Raw genomic sequence first — 18,736 nt, forward strand, 5'->3', positions numbered from 1 at the left:
ACATGCAGTACAAAAGTTGTTTGGTTTGATGAGATCTACATGTGTACCGAGTTTTGTGTGTCTACGTGCAAGTATGTATGATATATGGCCCTCAGTATTCCAGGGGGCGCTGTAGAGCCCCTGTGCCACGCCCGTGTATCAGTCTCTGCCCGGCCCTAATGGCCGCAGGTTCCAATGTGTGTGCCAATTTTCAAGACTTTTTAAGCATGTTAAGGGCCCCAAAAGCCCCCGAAACCTTGAAGAAAAATAATAATAATAACAAATAATCCTAAGGAAAACAATAGGGCTCTCGCCCTCCAGGCTTGAGCCCTAAATAATAATAAACGGAGCAATTCCAAGAGGGTCCTCACACCATCGGTGCTCGGGCCCTAATAAACGGAGCAATTCCAAGAGGGTCCTCACACCATCGGTGCTCGGGCCCTAATAATAGTAACAACAAACTAGCTTTAAACAGCCAAAACAGACCAACCTAACTATCCTGACCAAGCTGGGAGAACAGCTAACTGCGTCAGTCAGTATAACGGTTCTATTTATGAGCAGAAACTACAAAAAAAGTCACTAATACTACACTAAAGCTAACGTTTTATGCATGTAAGATTACAAAACTAAAGAGACAGTTCACTTTCAGTTGCACGGCTTGTTTTTTTCTCTCCATAATATGAAATTTAGAAGTTTGTCATGCTAAATCATGACTTGGCTAATTACTGGGATGCTATGTTATATGCTACACAGCTACTGTCACTGTTCGGATAAATGACATAAAATTCTGTATCATTTTTTTACACATTTTTCCTCAAACCGATTCTGGATCAGAAAGGGACACAAACTTTTTTTCAAAGCCTAGCAAGCTGTAATTTAAAGGCTACCTTTGCAGATGCGTCAAACAGCAGGTAACAAAACAACACTGCCTTCATTATGAAGCAGAGAAATACGGAGTTTGGGCATGAAACTCTAGATGGCACAGTCCGATAGGTCTAGGTCTAAGTCAACATAATAATCGTTTCATGGCTCAGCTGATTGGTTCTCTCTTGTATCGGTAGCCAATGAGCTTGCTGCTCAGCATTCAGATATATGACTAGTGCTTGATATAACAGTTGCAGCTTGCTTGAGAACCCTCCACCTTCCCCAGCTCCACCTGTACAGATCTGCTAAGAGGCGATTCATTTATGCTATGGTGTTATTTCATGTATGTTATATTTGCAGCAGCAATATTTATTACATGCTCACAGCAGAATGTTGTAGATGCAGCAGTGCAGCAGATCTGTTCTGCCAAAACCAAATACTTTCACTGTCATGTACATTACCATTGCCAATCCCATGAGAGTTGTCATGACAGAAATGTTGATGGTGAATTATCATTCATTCAGTACTGAATAGTGTAAAAAAACAGGTTCAATGTAATTAAGAAAAGAACTACTGTAGTCAATGTTTACAGTTATCAAAGTAATGCATTGCTAGCTTAGCAACACTTAGCTAACTTAAGGCTAAAAAAAAATCTCTCATATGATTAAAATCAAATTATGTAGCCAAATCAGTCCTGTGCGTTTAATTTTAGTAAGAATGCTCTCTTAAAATGCCTTTTCAGACAAACAACAGAGCATTAATCAGCTCAATAGGTTTTATAACAGTGCACTGACAGATTAGGGTAATATGAACTGTGAAAACGGTCTCATTTACTGACTATTTTCACCTCCCTTGACCACGTCTCTAGACAAGCCCACACTAAAAGACAAAATAAATACACCCGAAGTTGCACCTGAGGGCAAAGTAAACACAACCTGCTTTAAATGCACATCTACCAGTTCCCAGCACCTGTGCGGGCATAAATCAAGCCCATTCTGCCAGCACCAGCTGAATGGGCAAATATTTCACAAGTGTTAAACAGAAGGAGAATAAATGCTATTGATTTCAGGCTTGAGGCCACATAGGCCCAAACATCTCGAGGCTGGTCACATGGTTATGGCAGACGGGTGCTACAATTACACAAACTAGCCAAAACCATCAGTCAGTCATCAGAAGAAAAAGCACTTGTTTGCACACTACTATGAAAGTAAACTTTTTGTTTGTTTGTTTTGCCTGAAAAAGTTAAGTTAAAAAGTTTTCATTTAGCATAAAAACCAAAAGATAAACCAACAGTTAATGCAATAATCAATTAAGTAATTAAATGTATTTAATAATAGACACTCAAATAAAGGTTGAGTTTTATATAAACATTAAAATTATATAATTTATGGATTTAGCAGACGCTTTTATTCAAAGCGACTTACAGTGCATTCAGGCTATAAATTTTTACCTACCATGTGTTCCCGGGGAATCGAACCCTCAACCTTGCGATTTATAGCAATGTAATGACAATTATAATGACATGATTATGTTTCTATTCCAATTTGTTGAAAAGGTGGCTGCAATGAAAACTAGTTTTCAAGCTTAGATCAAATAAAGATGACTAATGTGAAGTAAAAATGAATGTGTTTAAAGGGACAATAAGTAACTTTTTAGGTATTTTATTATCTAAAATCAATATTTTTATTCATAAATATGCCCTCAATGGTGTACAAATACCTATGCCAATGTTTAAACTAATCCTGGTAAATGAAGAATTTATTATCTTTATATACATGGGACGGGTAGGTCGACGGAGGCTTCCATGTAGTTCCGCCATCTTGCAAAACTATAATAGCAGAGAGGGACAAAAAGTACTAAGCCAACGCGTTTCCACAGCGCGTTTTCGGTCAGAGCCAGAAACGCAGGTGCAGAGCAGTGAGAGGCGCTTGAAACTGCACCAGCAAGTTTAAAAGTCTGGATTGCATTCTTATTATGGACCATACATATGCCGCGCCACAGGAGAAGAAAACATTGTCGCCAAAACAGTCAAAAATAGAACGTAAAAGGAAACGTGACCGTAGATTACAAAAAAAAAACAAGAGTTAATGTCGGGGAAGCTTTTTCTAGGTGGAAAGAGCTAATGCTTGATAAAGATTTCAAAAGAGACGCTGAAGTGGCCAGTTTTCTTCTCGACAGGTAAGTCAGTGTTACAATCTATATTACAATATTTTTTTTATATCTAACAATGCATATAATTCAGAAAATATAACAAATAAAGAAGACATAACTACTAATTACAATATTTCATGTTTTCCACAGTCAGTAATTCATACTGTAACATTCGTTTGTTAGTTGTCATGTTGCAGTTTGTTTGAAATAAGACACCTGTTCACCTGAAGGAAAACTCGACAAAGTGCTATTAGAAGACATCCCGTCAAAGCTTTTTGGTACATATCGCCTACCGTAGATGTAACGCGCATTTGAAAATGCAAGGTGCTGGAGAGCAAAATTAGTTTGAATGCAAAATACAATTTCACCACTAGATGGGAGTAATTCCTACTTAGTGTCCCTTTAACAAAATGCTCTTCCCCAAAGTTATTTTTTTCTAGCTAAAAAATGAGTTTATCTATGTTTATGTGATTTTGGTAATGTTAAGGTAAATGCAACATTATGTGACATACTGTTTCCAAGCTGTTTTATTGACGTCTTTTTAAAAACAAGAAATCGATATTGTTAATTTAGGACTGTTGGAGTTTATCCATGTTGTGTGCACCATATGTGCCACCAGAGAAATGGTAATTTTACACTTCTGTTAGAGTCCATGAATTCGGCCCTCCAAAACATTTTTGTCCGAAACCGAAAATTAATTTTGATGCACCACCATTTTGCATTATATTAGCAGTCAGGATAAGTTTGGACATACTTGACATTGGTGTTGGTGCAGATGATGTACTCAATCTCGTCTGAATAAGGGTTCTGGAAGGTGAAGCTGCTGGTTCTGATGAGCATCCACTCTCTGTTCTTCATCCTGAACCGATACATGACCGAGAGAACCTGTCCTTTCAGCTTGACCACCTAAAAACCACAGAAGAACACAGGAGGACGGTGAACATCAGTTCACATCACATGCATTTACATCTTAGAAATTCAAACATCACATTATGCAACTGCATGTTACTTTGCGAAGAACTGAAGACCTTTTAGATAACGAATGGTGCAAAACTTGCCACTGACAAAAAAGCCAAATGGGCTTGCTTAGTTGGGGACTCTTAATTTCTGGCAATACCACTGACTTGATTGCACAGACATTATTGGAAGAGAGCTGAACTGGATCACTGAATCATCAATGAACTGACTTTAACAGAAAAATTGACTGTTTGTTAATTGTCCTTTATTTTATTCAGAAACTATTTTCCTGTTTGACAAGGTAAAGCACAATCTGGATTGTATAAAGTTAATAAAGGTGACCTGACTTAACTTGACAAACATCACTGAGCCTCTAACTTTGACTTTATTATTTAAGTAAGAACATACAAATGGCTGGTGCAACCCAACTGGGGTCTTTATTTTAATGCTTGACATGAATGAACAATGACTGTAATCGGCAAAAGAATGAGCAAAATATGACCAATCAGTTCCAACAGGAAATACCAAACCTATTATCAAAGTCCCCCACCAGGATCTAAAATTAACACTTATCAAGTGCCAAATGTGAACACAAATTAGCTTTAGAAATTTGGAACATGAGGACTATTATATGCTTTATGCAAGAATGATAATCTGTCCCTCATTGATGCTGGTGACATGAGTGATTCAATTCAGAAAGCAATCAAACCCACTGCATTACAGACAACATCAATGACTAACAACGTTTACCTCAGTGGAAAATCTACCATCATTGGTTTTTCTAGGATGCACAAGGGTTTTTCCCTTTCCCATTTTGAGCTAAAGTCAAACTCTGAACTTCATCCACAGTCACCTCTATCCCATCCAAATACAGAAATTGCTTTAGATACAAAAAGCGGTGTTCAGAGAAAACAACCCTTCACTCAAAAGAGCACGAAATACCATCAGAAAGATCTTCAGAGTTCTGATGAAAACGGCTCTCTTAAACAGCACAGATGGCCAAACTTCAAGGGAGAAAAAATACAGCGAGTTAAAAGAAGAAAAAGGAAAACTTCACTTTTTCGGGCATACCTGTATATTCTGCTTTGAGAGAGGAAGAGGATATGGGAAATATATATATATTTTTATGTGGTTGAATTGAAGTGTACATAGTTAAGCAGTACAGAGTTACAGAGTTTAATATAATTGGGAAACATAAATGCAAATCATATAATCTGATATAATTCTGAAAAACAATTTTCAATGACTTCTGTTAGGCCATATAGCAGATTAGCCAATACTGATGATTATATTAGATTATAAATCCAATAACTGTTATATTGACTGATAACAGATATCAATCTACATTGTGAGACCGATAACAAAAAGGTTTATCTTTAAAGTTCAGATTTTAGTATTATTTCTATATTTCTATAATATTATAGTATTTAATTATATATAGAATTAGCTCTTATTTGATTTTCCATTTTTATTTCAGCTTTTTTATGTGCTTTGTCATTTTTATTAGCTTTTGGATTCTTAAATATTTATATTGAAACTTTAAACTTTATTTAAGCTTCAGTTTTAGTAATTCTAGTACCTCAGGTTATTTTATTTCAGTTATGCGCCAAAGCAACATCTCCAATTTCTGTTTAGGGTTTTTAAAGTTTTTTCAAATTTGTGTATTTTATTTATCTAATATTTATCTAATTTGTGTATTTTATTTATCTAATATTTCAAAAATTTAAGTTGATTTTAAAACGAAGCCATTATGGTTTCTGGATCTCTCTACGGTTTTCGTTTTCCATTCTTTTATGACAAATGGTTTCTTCATCTTCACGCATTTTGTCAAGTAGGAATCCAGTAGTTCGCAACATCAACTGATTTTGTGCAACCCTGTGAATGTATATTTTTCTAGCCTCTGACATCTGCCGAGACTCAAAATCGAAACTACAGGCCAAGAATAACACGCTTTCACAGTCTCGCTATGCATAAATCGTCGGCTTTTGTCCAACTTGACTTCAAAAGTACAAGATAAGACACAGATAAGACTCAGAAACAGGTGTGTGTGGCCTGTGTGTGGCCTCAAGTTTTGAAGATGTCCAGTTATCTGAAGGCTTTTCTGGATGTCAGCCAGAGGGGTCTTTATCAGCCATCAACAGACATACGCAGAGAAACAGGCGAAAGTACTTTGACAAATCTCTTTGTGGTGTACTTGACCACTCAACCTTAGCCTTCTGGGAGAAGTGAGGTGGAGGACTGAGGGTCTTTTAAAAAGCAAAGCACATAATATAGAAGGCATGATCATCTATGAAGTAAAAACACTGCACCCATCATTCAAGTGCCCACAATATCATCCCTGACGTGCAATACCAACACACACACACACACACACACACACACACACAAACAGACACAAATACAGTTAAGTATTGTATTTGTTTATAATGATAGCTGTTAACTCCCAGATGGGAACTTGTAGAGAAAGAAAAAAGGACCAAAAAAGGACCAAAAGCTGGGGAAATAAAGAGCAGGATAAAAGAAAAACTGAGTTTTTGTAAAAGTCTAAAGATAAGGAGACGGGATAAGGTGCTCTTTACCTCCATCCTTTCTCCTTATCTTTGGTCTTTACAAAAACTCAGTTTTAACATTAGAATTTGTATTAAAATAACTAAATTATAGAATAATAAGAAATCAATTTAAGCTATATATACAAACTATATACATACACTAATAACAAAATGCCCGATAGTAAGTTAAGGATAAAGAAAGGGGTCTGAAAAAGACTGAAAGCCAGGAAAATAAAGAGCAGAATAAAAGAAAAAAGACAGGTTTTGTAAAAGATCAAAAATAAAGAGATGAGGTAAAAAAAAACAGCAACAGAGGTGTTGCAACAAGAAGAGCGAGAAGAGGAAATCAAAAAGACCTTGTGAAGAGCACCAGCTTGTGGTTAAATTGGCAACGGGATACAAAAACAGAAAGACAAACAACAACAGAATGGAGAAAACCTCTTCAAATGGCATCCAAACAGAAGCGACCACTCAACCACTCTCCAATGTTCTCAGCAGGTACTCGATGGACTCAGAGAAACTCTCAGCGGTAGCCAATCAACACGTATTAACTGATGGAGACTTTCAGCTACTAGTACTGAATGATTAACCCAACAGCACAAGTTCACTTCCTAGTGCTGACTAGAGCGGGGAAGCAAAGGATTGTCAAGTAGAATATGTTTTTACTGGCAAGCAATGTTTCACATAATGTCACCCCAGAGCTCAGAGTTTGCTCTTTCACAGCTCTGGAGTCTATCGAGTTCTCACCTTGTCTTAGATTTTTCTCCTAAACTTCCTGAGAAGAAACAAATATAGCTGACATTCAGTGAGCCTTGAGCTATAAAATGTATGTAGTCAGCAGGTCAGATCAACTGCTCATGGGAAAAATATCATGAGTTCATTTTGAGATGGTTCATGATGCAGACCTGACAAATCTGAGCATGGTTTGAGATCCCTTGAAACGTTAGCAGAAAACATGAGAGGGCTCGTAAGCATTTGTTTCTCTCAGGATATTAAAGAAACATGACTTTGATTCATGTCTTCATCAGAAAGAAGTTAAATCTCAATGAGAAACATCAAATGAACGTTTTTTCGAAGGTATTATGAAAATCTTCAAGAAGTTAAGAAATGTCTTAAGATAAATTGTAGGAAGTTCATAAAAATGTTTCCAAGGGCAAGTTCTCAAATATTTCCTTGAAAGCTTCTTAATTTTATTAAGAAGAAAATTATGGCTTTGGTGTTTTCTGATTATATGGTGATTCTTAAATATAAAAATTCTATAGAAGAAGAATATTATTCTTAAGAATATTTAATGAATCCATTCCTAGGAGACTCCATTAGCTCTTATTTTATCTTGAAGAGAACATCGAGAGATCTCATTTATGATTTCTTCCCTACAGGATCACAGAGGTGATGACTGTGAGTGGGACTGGATCACCGCTGGATGTTGGATGTGTTTTTGTTGGTGTACCTGCTGGAAGCTCTCTCGCAGGTGACTCTGGTCCTCTGGGTGGCAGAACTCCAGAATGTCTTTGCCGAGAAGATCCTGTGCAAACCCAATAAAAAGAACAAGAGTCAAGTGAATTTGATATGAACTTGATCGGAACAAACTCTTTGTACTTTTTAAACACAGAGCACAGACAGCATCAGGGTCATAATGAATAATCACTGGAAAATGTTGACTATTTCCAGAATAAGCCTCAATATTCTCTATTATTTAGAGAACAGTCTGACTTGTCATGAATCTGTGATTGAGGCTGAAATATGTATTGCATTCCAAATTCTAAATATTGGACAGAGTTGTTGCTCCCGCCCCTCCCCTTCAGACATGATGCTTACGCAGGTTGCCAGATTGAGGACACAAAAGAGTAACAAGCACAGTTATCAAATGGAAGCGATGAGACCTAAATTGAACGTAGATGAGAGGCCTCTGGTTACACTGCTTTTTAGATGGATGCTGAGGCTTTTAATGTTGGTTAGAATCTGTGATCTCTGATCCAGTTTGTTTGCTCGTTTCCATGGCTGCAACCCGGGGGATTAAAATACTTTTGGGTAAATTGGCAGTGGGCGGAATCACACAGACCAAAACAAACAGACATTCCAACATGTAATGTACATTTCAAAGTAAAATAACTGGCTGTTTCACGTTTATTTGTAAAAACAAATACGTTTCCTAAATATCTGCAAACATATAACGGCATTTTTATGCTTAAGTGCAGTCAAAAAAGTTAAATAAAGCTCCTTTAATATACAGTTGCATGTTAAGTGAAACTGACCTGAGGCTGGTAGCCAATCACGTTGATGCAGCGAGGGTCCACGAAAGTGATAATGCCATCCGAGTTGTGGCGGGAAAGGAATTCTGTCGGCACAGAGAGTCCGTTCATATCCATGGAAACTGGAGAACTGGTCACCTGAGAGACGAGATAAAGAGATTTTTACTTGTTTTGTTCGATAGGATTCCTAAGACTATGAAAGAATTAGTTATAGTTGTCTATGCCAATTAAGATGTGGGAGGGTATTTATTTAATAAAAATCACATTTAAGTGCTAGACATATCAAAAATACATGAATTTAGACATATTTTGAAACATTAAGTGAACATAAGTGCTTAATGAAAACATAAATAATTTTCTGCTGTGACCATGAGTATAACAAGTGAGTTTGTTATTTGAGAGCTGACATGGTGCTGTAATGAAAGACGAATTAAGCTCCCAGAAATATCATGCGATAAAAAATATAAATAAGTTAAGGTAACCGACAGATTCAACATATCCTAATACATCTTGTTAGAACATGTTAGAGTGTTGCCATGTAGTTACTAGGGTGTTCTAGTTGATAGAATGTTGCTATGCAGTTATTAGGATGCTCCAGTTGTTACAATATTGCCATGCAGTTGCTAGAATGTTCTATTTATTAGAATGTTGCCATGAGGTTACTAGGATGTTCTATTTGTTAGAACATTGCCATGCAGTTACTAGGGAGTTCTAGTTGTTAGAGTGTAGTTATGGGATTGCTAGGATGTTCTAGTTTTTAGAATGTTGTAACGAGCTTACTAGATTGTTCTAGTTGTTAGAATGGTGCTCTGTGGTTGCTTGCTAGGGTGCACTTGTTAGAATGTTGCCATGAGGTTATTATGATGTTCTAGTTTTTAGAATGCTGCCATGCGGTTGCTAAGGTGTTGTACTTGTTATAATGATGCCATGCCGTTACTAGAATGTTCTAGTTGTTACAATGTTGCCATGCGGTTGTGGAGCACAGGGACTTTTTCCGGTGGGCCCGCTGGTCAATGTGGGCCGGCCCACCCAGTACACAAATATATAATATATATATATATTTTTTTTTAAATGACGGAAATCATAATATTACATCTCTTTTTTATGCAAATGGATGAGTGAGTTCAATTGCGCGACAAGTAGTGTGTTTTATTAGCATGTAAGGGTTTTCCCTTCCTCCCTGTTTAGTTTAGTCTACTCCATTGCGTATCTTGAAACACGCCTCCTTTCACGTCGTCTAATTTACAGAGAGAGAGAAAGATTCATCTAGTACAGCAAATTTCTCTGAGCAGCAGGCCACTGTATACGTTCACTTAAAACATAACCGACTGTGTTTACAAGAATACTTGCAGAGACAATTATTTTGAGATAATTTTGTGCGTAAATGTTTGTTCAGAAGTTACGATACGTGAAAGATGATTAATTCTGTGTATGCGCATTGTCTGAAACTGCTCTCAGTGCGTCCTCTGAACGAGTGCGGACAAGCTCCGAATGTGTGCGAATGGTTTAAAACGCTTGAATCGTCAAGATTTAGAAACAAGTGCAAATGATCGACTATGATCTGTTATTCACAAATCGGATCATGAACTTGTATTAATGAGCCAAAGATTATTGAACATCTTGAATGAATAAAGACGTCAAGTTCATCTGTAAATCACATAAAGCTATCGTTTGAGTTTATAATCTTTTATTTCATGCATGATTCGTATGGATCTGTTAACTGAATGCAAAGTGTGAGTGCTAGGAGATACATTTGCTAGCATGTACAGCTGCTCCACGCAGGTTTTTTTTTTTTTTTTTTTTTAAATGGAGGATCAGTTCCCCTATTTGTAAAAAAAAAAAAACTGTTTACTTAAATATTAAATTAATAAATGACAGCAAAACAGAGGCGCATGCATTATGATGTCGTGGGCTACTGTGAGCCAGAAAGTCCAGGGCCACTTTTTGGTACCCAGTCCGCCCCTGCTGGTGTGTTCTACTTGTTATAATGTTGCCATGCAGTTACTAGGATGTTCTAGCTTTTACAATGTTGCCATTGAGTTGTTAGGGTATTTGTTGTTTTTAGAATGTTGCCATGAAGTTACAATAGGATATTCCAGTTGTTAGAATGTTGCCATGCAGTTGCAAGGGTGTTCAAGATTTTAGAATTCTGCCATGAGGTTACTAGGATGTGCTAGTTGTTAGAATGTTGCTAGGGTGTTCTGATTGTTAGAATATTGGCATACAGTTACTAGGGTGTTCTAGTTGTTACAATGTTGCCATGCGGTTGCTATGGTGTTCTAGTTATTAGAATGTTGCTATGTGGTTGCTAGGGTGTTCTGGTTGCTACAATGTTGCCATACAGCTGCTAGGGTTTTCTAGTTGGTACAATGTTTTCATGCAGTTACTAGGGTGTTCTAGACATTAGAATGTTACTATTTGGTAGGTAGGGTGTTCTTGACAGTTGCAATAGTGTTCAGCTTGGCTGCTTGATTGTTACTATATGGTTTCTTTTGTGTCCCAGGGAGTTGCAAACATGTTGTCATGCAGTTGCTAATAGCTATGTTTTTTTGCCATATATGTCAGAGATTCAGACATACCTGCAGTCTTCCAATCGCAACCAAGCAGTATTTGCTGGTTTGACCTGCTTCTGTGTCTTCATCCGGAATAGTCATGCCTGGAAATGTCACAAGAACAGCCATTTGTCCAAACAAACACTAACAGCCAACTGAAAACGTGGAGATCCTGATGACTAACATGTTTATTCCTACATAATTTTCTAATGAAATGCTCTATTGCAACAGCACACAAGGACCTGTTTGGAAATCTTTACACAAGAACCAGTCTTCGATCGCACTAATTAGCATCTGTTTGATATTTTTGTCCATGTCTCTCTGACTCATCAGGATTTTTTATTCTTTATGCATAATGTCTTATTTTAGTTCTCCAAAATCAGTAGCAAAATGGTTATTGTTCCTGGACGCTGTTGTGCCATGTTTATGTGGAGTAAATGGGACATGAAGTCATGGCAGATGGGAATCAAGACGGCGATTCATGTCCTGGAGTTTGCTTAACCAGGAACATGAATCTCTTTAATTACTTTAATGATTTCTCATTGACACACTTCCTACTTTGCCTTAACCTCATTACGGTTGATGGCTAAAAAGCTTTGCAGGATACAACGATCTTTGTTAATGACTCAAAGAAAAGAAAAAACAAACGACAGAGAGAACATAAGGGAAAAAATACTTTATACTTTCACACTTAATAAAAAAAGAATAAAAAGTTACGAGTATCTTTTTTTCCAACAGAATTGTTCTTATTACACTTTTTTTCTACTAATTTACGCTATTTTCAACTTATTTTATCGTTAAAATGTTTTATAATAAAAAAATTGGAAGAAAATTGAGATGTGGGCCTATTGTCATGTCCATAGAGTGCATTAGACAGACTTCAGAAGTAAAAAAACAAACAAAAAAATATATATTTTCTCCATAGAATTAATTTTGAATGATAACTTGTAAAAAGTAGTTGCTAACTGGTGGTTTATGCTTTTATTGAGGTCATCAGCCCAAACCATTCAGCTTATTTTTTTTATATTCGTGAATTTGCAGCAGCAGAATTCATGGTGAATCACTACATTACCCATGATTCTCCAGTGATATCTTCACTGATCCAAGAATTGAGATAAGCAAAATGGGCCAAAAGAACACATTTCCCATTATTTCAATTTACTTATTTTGCATTTACATAAAACATTCCCTATATATAATCAACATCTTTAATTAATAGATTTATATTTTTCCATCGTTTCTATCAATGCCATTCACAATGCTTCACTGGATTGTAGTTCTTTCCCTTCCCTCATTAAAGCCTGTACAAAGTCTTATACCTTTTTGTCTGGTTTTCAAATACTATTTTTTGCTTAGATTCAAAGTTTATAATGTGATTAACCTTGATTCAGAACAATTTAAAGATTTTCTATAAATGAATGAGGAAAACACTGGAAAAACTAGAACCAAGGCCACTGAAAAACTCTTGCACTCTATTGCAGACAGTCTTCTCAAGGTTAAACTAATTCAAAAGAGTAACTTTTGAGTCTTTGAGACCAGTTCATTTAAAGGATCGCTTCATAAGACTCTACATTTGTCACACTGTGTGTTTGCTTTGTATGCATGCAGAAAATATATACAGAACAATATAAATGCAGAGAGATATATGGACAATTCATTGTCATTAGTTCATGGTCTGTTCCCAGCATTCACACTGCAAACTGTCACCCTGATTAAATACAACTCGATTCATCAGCGGTGCAGGGAACACTAGTTCGCAAAACGAATGACTCTGTGCTACAAATAAACAGGAACGGTATATATATCACTGCATAAATGACACATTCAAGAAAAAAAAACTTCTCTACAAACCAGCCTGCATACCATGGACAGATGCACCGATGGTTTGAATGAATTTACTGCTTTTAATTTGCACAAACTGACATTATACAAGCAGACAGAATTCATTTGGTCGCATATCAAAGTAATAAAGAGCACATAAAGTCTTGTGTTTGTTTTGCAAATGCTAGAAAACTGATCAACAATGCATATCACGGCCATCTGGTGAGGCCAGAGCGCTTCCTAACTGTTAATGCAGTGATCAGTGTGATGAAAACGATACGAGATGTCTTTGTTTAGATCGCTACATTCCAATATGACACCATAATGGCTGACAATCAAGTGTTGCAGGTTATTTTTATCCTTACTTTGTGCCACTATGCAACGAACATGATGTCCAGCATGTGTAATTAATTTTTACGACACACATTTGTTGGGAGATGCGCTTGGGGGATACCTGGAAAACCTCCAGCAAAGATACGAGGCTAAAAGTTCACATTTTTGAGTTCAGGGTTGCTCAATTCTCTATCCATTTCTTCTTTTCTCACTGCACACATGCTGTTGTGCTAATGGGAATCACAGGCTGGGGGGGATCTTGCATGCCGGTGTCATATGGGAGTCATCCAAAACTCCAGACAGTTCTGCCGACTGAAGGATTCTAATGGAATTTTAGCACCGAATTCCAGAGTTCTGATAGTTCAAGAAGTTCAAACACATGTTCCAAACAATGTGTTCAATTAGGCTTCGGATTGCGAGTTCAGGATTTACGGTAAGCAAAACACATTCATAATATTGCTACTCCTCATTTGTACTGGAGCAAAATATATTAATGATAATAATTTTAACAACTGGAACTTTGTTGTAACAATTACTGACACACATAAATGTACTGGTTCCAAAAAAGATTCACTGAATCATTTGCATCACTGATATTAAATGCAAACTTAAAGGAATAATTAATTCACCCAAAAATGAAAACTCTCAACCTATAATTATCTTCAGGATGCTCCAAACCCATAAGACTTTGGTTAGTCTTAAAAACACAAAATACGATTTTTTTAATTAAGTCTGAATAATTTATGAGGTATTGAATTAACGAGTACATTGAATCAGTGATGATGGGTGAGCTTCACTGTTTACCATTATGGGCCCTATCTTGCACCCAGCGCAATTGACTTTGTACACCGACGCATGTGTCATTCCTATTTTGCACCCGCGCAAAGCGCGCTTTTCCCTCCACAGAAGCACGTCGCTAAACTAGTGAATGAACTTGCGCTCCCTGGGCGGTTCAGCGCAAAAAAGGAGGCGTGTTCCGGCGCAAACAATCCCTGGTGCTATTTTGCTGTTCCATTAAACAATTGCGCCACTGACCAGAAAAAACCTAGTCTAAAGTCAGTGGCGCGTTGCGTGTTGTTCATTATGCTATTTTAAGGGCGCAAGCTTGACCATAATGTATAGCGTGCACAACGCGCATACACTTTGCTCATGTAATCTACACAGATGCAACAGTTATTTTTGCAAATCATAAATTGTTACACTAAAAAAATATTAACACATGAGATGACGGAAATCATTGTGAAATCTTGCTTACAAATTATTCAGGCTAATTGTAGTAATTAAGGATCAGACCTGTTTGCCCGATAGTGGCAAGACATATATGTATATAAGGACATCTGACAAATTTGTTTGTCCGTCAAGAACCAGGAAAAAAAAAATCGATGAAACAATTGTGGCTATTTCCTCCCACGCCTGTTTAACCGACGCTATTTTGGGTGGGTTTCTCCCATCCCCATACAACACAACTTCTCTGTCTTTCACTGTTCTTACAAGAACATCAGTCTCCTCGGCTGTGAACCGCTCCTGGCGTGCGCCTGGTAAATACGCCATAATAATAGCAATCCATAATGGAACTTGCGCACCTGCTTTTAAAGGGAATGTTGGATGAGCCATTTATCCCGCCGGGAAAATAGCAACAGCGCCGAGACCCGCCCACAAAGTTACTTGCGCTTCGCGCTTTGACACTTGCGTTTCAGATCGTTAAAATAGGGCCCTATGTCTCCGCTAGGTAGTGTATGTGTATTTATAAATATGAATAATATTTCCATAACAATTAAATATAATATTAGCCTCAAATCATCTTTTAGTTACTCATTCCACAAACCTGGTACTCTTCTGAGTATGTGTTTGCGTCTCTCAGAATTGTTTGTATATTCAAATGCTTCTCTGTGATTCAGTGGCTTTGAGTGTGTTTGTGTAAGTACCCGCTGGCGGCCAGGCCTTGATGTAACCAGTACAGTGCACAACAGAGTACTGCGCCTCCCCCTCCTTAGATGGGCCAAGACCGTTCCTGTGAACGAAAGAAACACAGAAAGAGATTGAAACAAACAAAACATGTCTGGTACTAGTGTTTGCTACTTTAAAGTTGGCATTTGGGACATATGAGGATTTGGATCTGATTTGGAAAGCCGGGACGCACCTCAGCAAAAATGTTCCCTTCAGCATTTCATATAAAAACAAAACACAGAAGCACAACAACAACACGACTCCATCTGCACACATCAAGATGATTGCAGTTCTGCTTTCCTAAAGCTTGTATTTCAATACTTTTTTCAATTCACTGCTGTTTAAAAAATTGGGGTTGGTAAGAGTTTATGTTTTTATGTTCTTGTGCTCACCAAGGCCGCATTTATTTGATCAAAAATACATTAAATTTAAAGTTAAATAAACAAAGTTCATCATTAATGTCTTTATATTTTTTGATCGTTTCAATGCATCATTTTGTATAAAAGCTAATTTCTTACTGACCCCAAACATTTGAAAGGTATAGTAACTTATAATTAATCTTAAGTTTAGTTTTAGTAAATTTTGGTAACACTTTAGTATATGGACCGATTCTCACTAATATACTTGTTGTTTGCTAGCATGCATTTACTAGCTGTTTATTAGTTCTTATAAACCACATATTAATGCCTTAGTCTGCATAACAATATTTCAGATCCCTTAATCCTGCCCCATACCTAAACTTAACACCTACCTTACTAACTATTAATAAGCAGTAATTAGAATTAAGAGTTTAAAAGCCGTAGTTAACAGTTAGTTAATAGCGATGGTTGGATCATAAAATAAAGTGTGAACAAAATTTTAATTTCAGTTAAGTTTTATTATTTCAATTTCTAGATATTTCATGCAAGTAATGCAATTTCTATGATAATAACACCCACATACAAAAATATTCACTGAAAATAATAGCTTAGGGGATATTAGAAAAGAGAAGGGAAACTAAATTTGCAAATTATTTACCCTGAATCAGTTCCATCTATTAATACGAAGAACGTTGTGTGTCTTTCTCATAATATTCTTCATGCACAATCCAATCCCCCCGTCAAATCAGTCAAGATTAGATTGAACATTTTCCATTTACTTTGCATTCATTATTTTTTTATTTTTTTGTTTATTTCAGATTTCGGGTCCAACTTCTAGCTATGCCATTTGCATTCATTATTTCATTCTCCTGCAAGAAACACCAGGTCATGGGTTTGATTCCCAGGGAAAACATGTAATGATAAAAATAACGCGCGCTACAGCAATTACAATTGAGTGCAAGCTCTGAGACAGGGGAAGAACATAGTGGAATATGGAAAAACTGTGACGTTTTCCTTTAAATAATAATGAAAATCTATATTTATTATTTGAGATTTATTATCCAACAATATCCCTCATCAACACTGGCCCCTCTGACCTTGTTTTGTGAACTTTACGAACTGTTGTATAAATTCTTGACACACGTACACCATTTATCAACTAGACATGTATACTTTGTACACAGATATTCCTGGAAGAGGTGATTCCTGCATTCCAGAGCTGTCAAAACCCGCACAACACACAGTGCTGCAAGACTGATGCAGACGAATAACACCTGCTGCGGAGGAGCCCAGCGGGTTAAACATCAGGGTCAAAGGGCAAATTACAGGAGAAATTAACAGGAACATTGGCGTGAAATTCTTAGGAGCAAATTCTAAGAATTTACTTTAAGGAAACTAAATTCCTTGAAGAATTCATGTAATGCCAAATGTTCTAACTGACACCGAAAAGTGCCGCAAGACAAATTGTGGTTCAGATAAGATAAGAGTTTATTTAATAAACTGTGTGCTGCTACTTTCATTGTTTCAAGACTAACCATTATTCCATGGAAAAAGAAAAAAAAGAAAGAAAACTGAAACATGCAGTCATTATTTAAAAAGTTGCTGGTGTAACTGATGTATTCAAGTTCATTCAGTCAGGTTAAATTATATTTTTTATATTTTTTGACTTAAATCAAACTAGTTAATTTGTATGTTAACACATCAAACTAGATGTGGAGCTAGATTTTTAGGTTATTTTCTAATACCATGATACTTTTTGATACTTGACGAATTAGCAATGTTATGTACTAATGCATAAGCTGTGCTTTAATTTAGAGGATGTTTGGTCAATAGTTTGGGGTTGAATAACTGCAGAATTGGTTGAAAATGTGCAATTTAAAAACTGCTTCGAAAAAAAAAATCATACCTGTATCTCTTTCTCATGCTGGACAACCGATTCAGTGAGATATGATCCAGTGGAGCACTTCCACACCTACAGAAACATATAAAAACAGATAAAGCCTCATCATAAATGGATAAGAATACAAATGCAATGTACATTTTTCTTAAACATTAAGGCTTGGAAACCTTAAATTAAATCGGTTAAGATAATAAAATGATGAAAAGAAAAATATTAAAAAAGAATATTCGTATTAAACTAAATGTATTCAAGGGCTGTATTAACCAGATAATTATGTAACAAACAAATAAAAATAAAAGAGGAAATAATGTTTTTTTTTGTTAAACATTAAACTTTGGAAACCTACCTAATTATATTTATACCCAGTTATGGCATTGATGATCATTATATAAAATAAAAAACAGCATTATTTTTATAATAATAAAAGCATAAAAGAGCAAATATTCAGATTAAATATGTACTCAGAGGTTGTGTAAAGACAATTCAAATTTTTTGTTAAACTTTAAACTTTGGAAACCTCAGCATAATTATTGGCACTTGTGGCACAAATGATCACTTATTTTAATAAAAATGATATTTATTTATTTTTCTGTTGATGATAAAAAAACTCAAACTATAATTCCTTAAGTGTAGCATAATCAGCAAAGAAGATTCAAATTAAATATTATGTACTCAGAGTTTGTGTTAATGAATTAATGTATTAATAAAAGATGGATACTTAGATAAAAACAAGAATAACATAAAAAAAACTCAAAGCTTAAAAAAGTGATTTTTACAAGTCAGTTCAAAGTGATAACTATTAATTATTTATAGCACGAGCACTGATGTATTCTAGTTACCATATCATGACTATACATAGCCATTATGATTTCAAGACTACATGAGTGACCTGAAATCTATAAACCATGTTGAGGAGTAAAAAAAAAAGTTCACATCTGTTCCAACTTGAGCTGTTTATCTCTCAAAATCACTTCCATTCAACCTGGCAACACAGTCTGTCATCCCTCGGGTCTTTGTCAAATAGGTTGTCCAGTGTTCGTGAACGCAAGTTACGCAAATAAACAGCACGTAC

General features: G+C 36.1%; 1 protein-coding gene across 2 annotated transcripts in view; it reads right to left on the minus strand.

Annotated features, from left to right (window-relative positions):
- Positions 1-3,705: 3,705 nt before the first annotated feature.
- Positions 3,706-18,736, minus strand: part of LOC113051919 (aryl hydrocarbon receptor nuclear translocator 2-like) — a 44,309-nt gene continuing 29,278 nt past the window's right edge. For both annotated transcript variants that reach the window (XM_026216099.1, XM_026216100.1), the window contains 6 exons: positions 17,671-17,736; positions 15,384-15,469; positions 11,332-11,408; positions 8,756-8,890; positions 7,951-8,025; positions 3,706-3,900 (listed from right to left, as the gene is read on the minus strand). In XM_026216099.1, the coding sequence (XP_026071884.1) occupies positions 3,721-3,900; positions 7,951-8,025; positions 8,756-8,890; positions 11,332-11,408; positions 15,384-15,469; positions 17,671-17,736 (619 nt within the window). In that variant the 3' untranslated portion in view covers positions 3,706-3,720. The remainder of the gene's footprint in view (positions 3,901-7,950; positions 8,026-8,755; positions 8,891-11,331; positions 11,409-15,383; positions 15,470-17,670; positions 17,737-18,736) is intronic.

The sequence above is a fragment of the Carassius auratus genome, chromosome 32 (assembly GCF_003368295.1).
Source record: "Carassius auratus strain Wakin chromosome 32, ASM336829v1, whole genome shotgun sequence".
In the NCBI taxonomy this organism is placed as follows: Eukaryota; Metazoa; Chordata; class Actinopteri; order Cypriniformes; family Cyprinidae; genus Carassius; species Carassius auratus.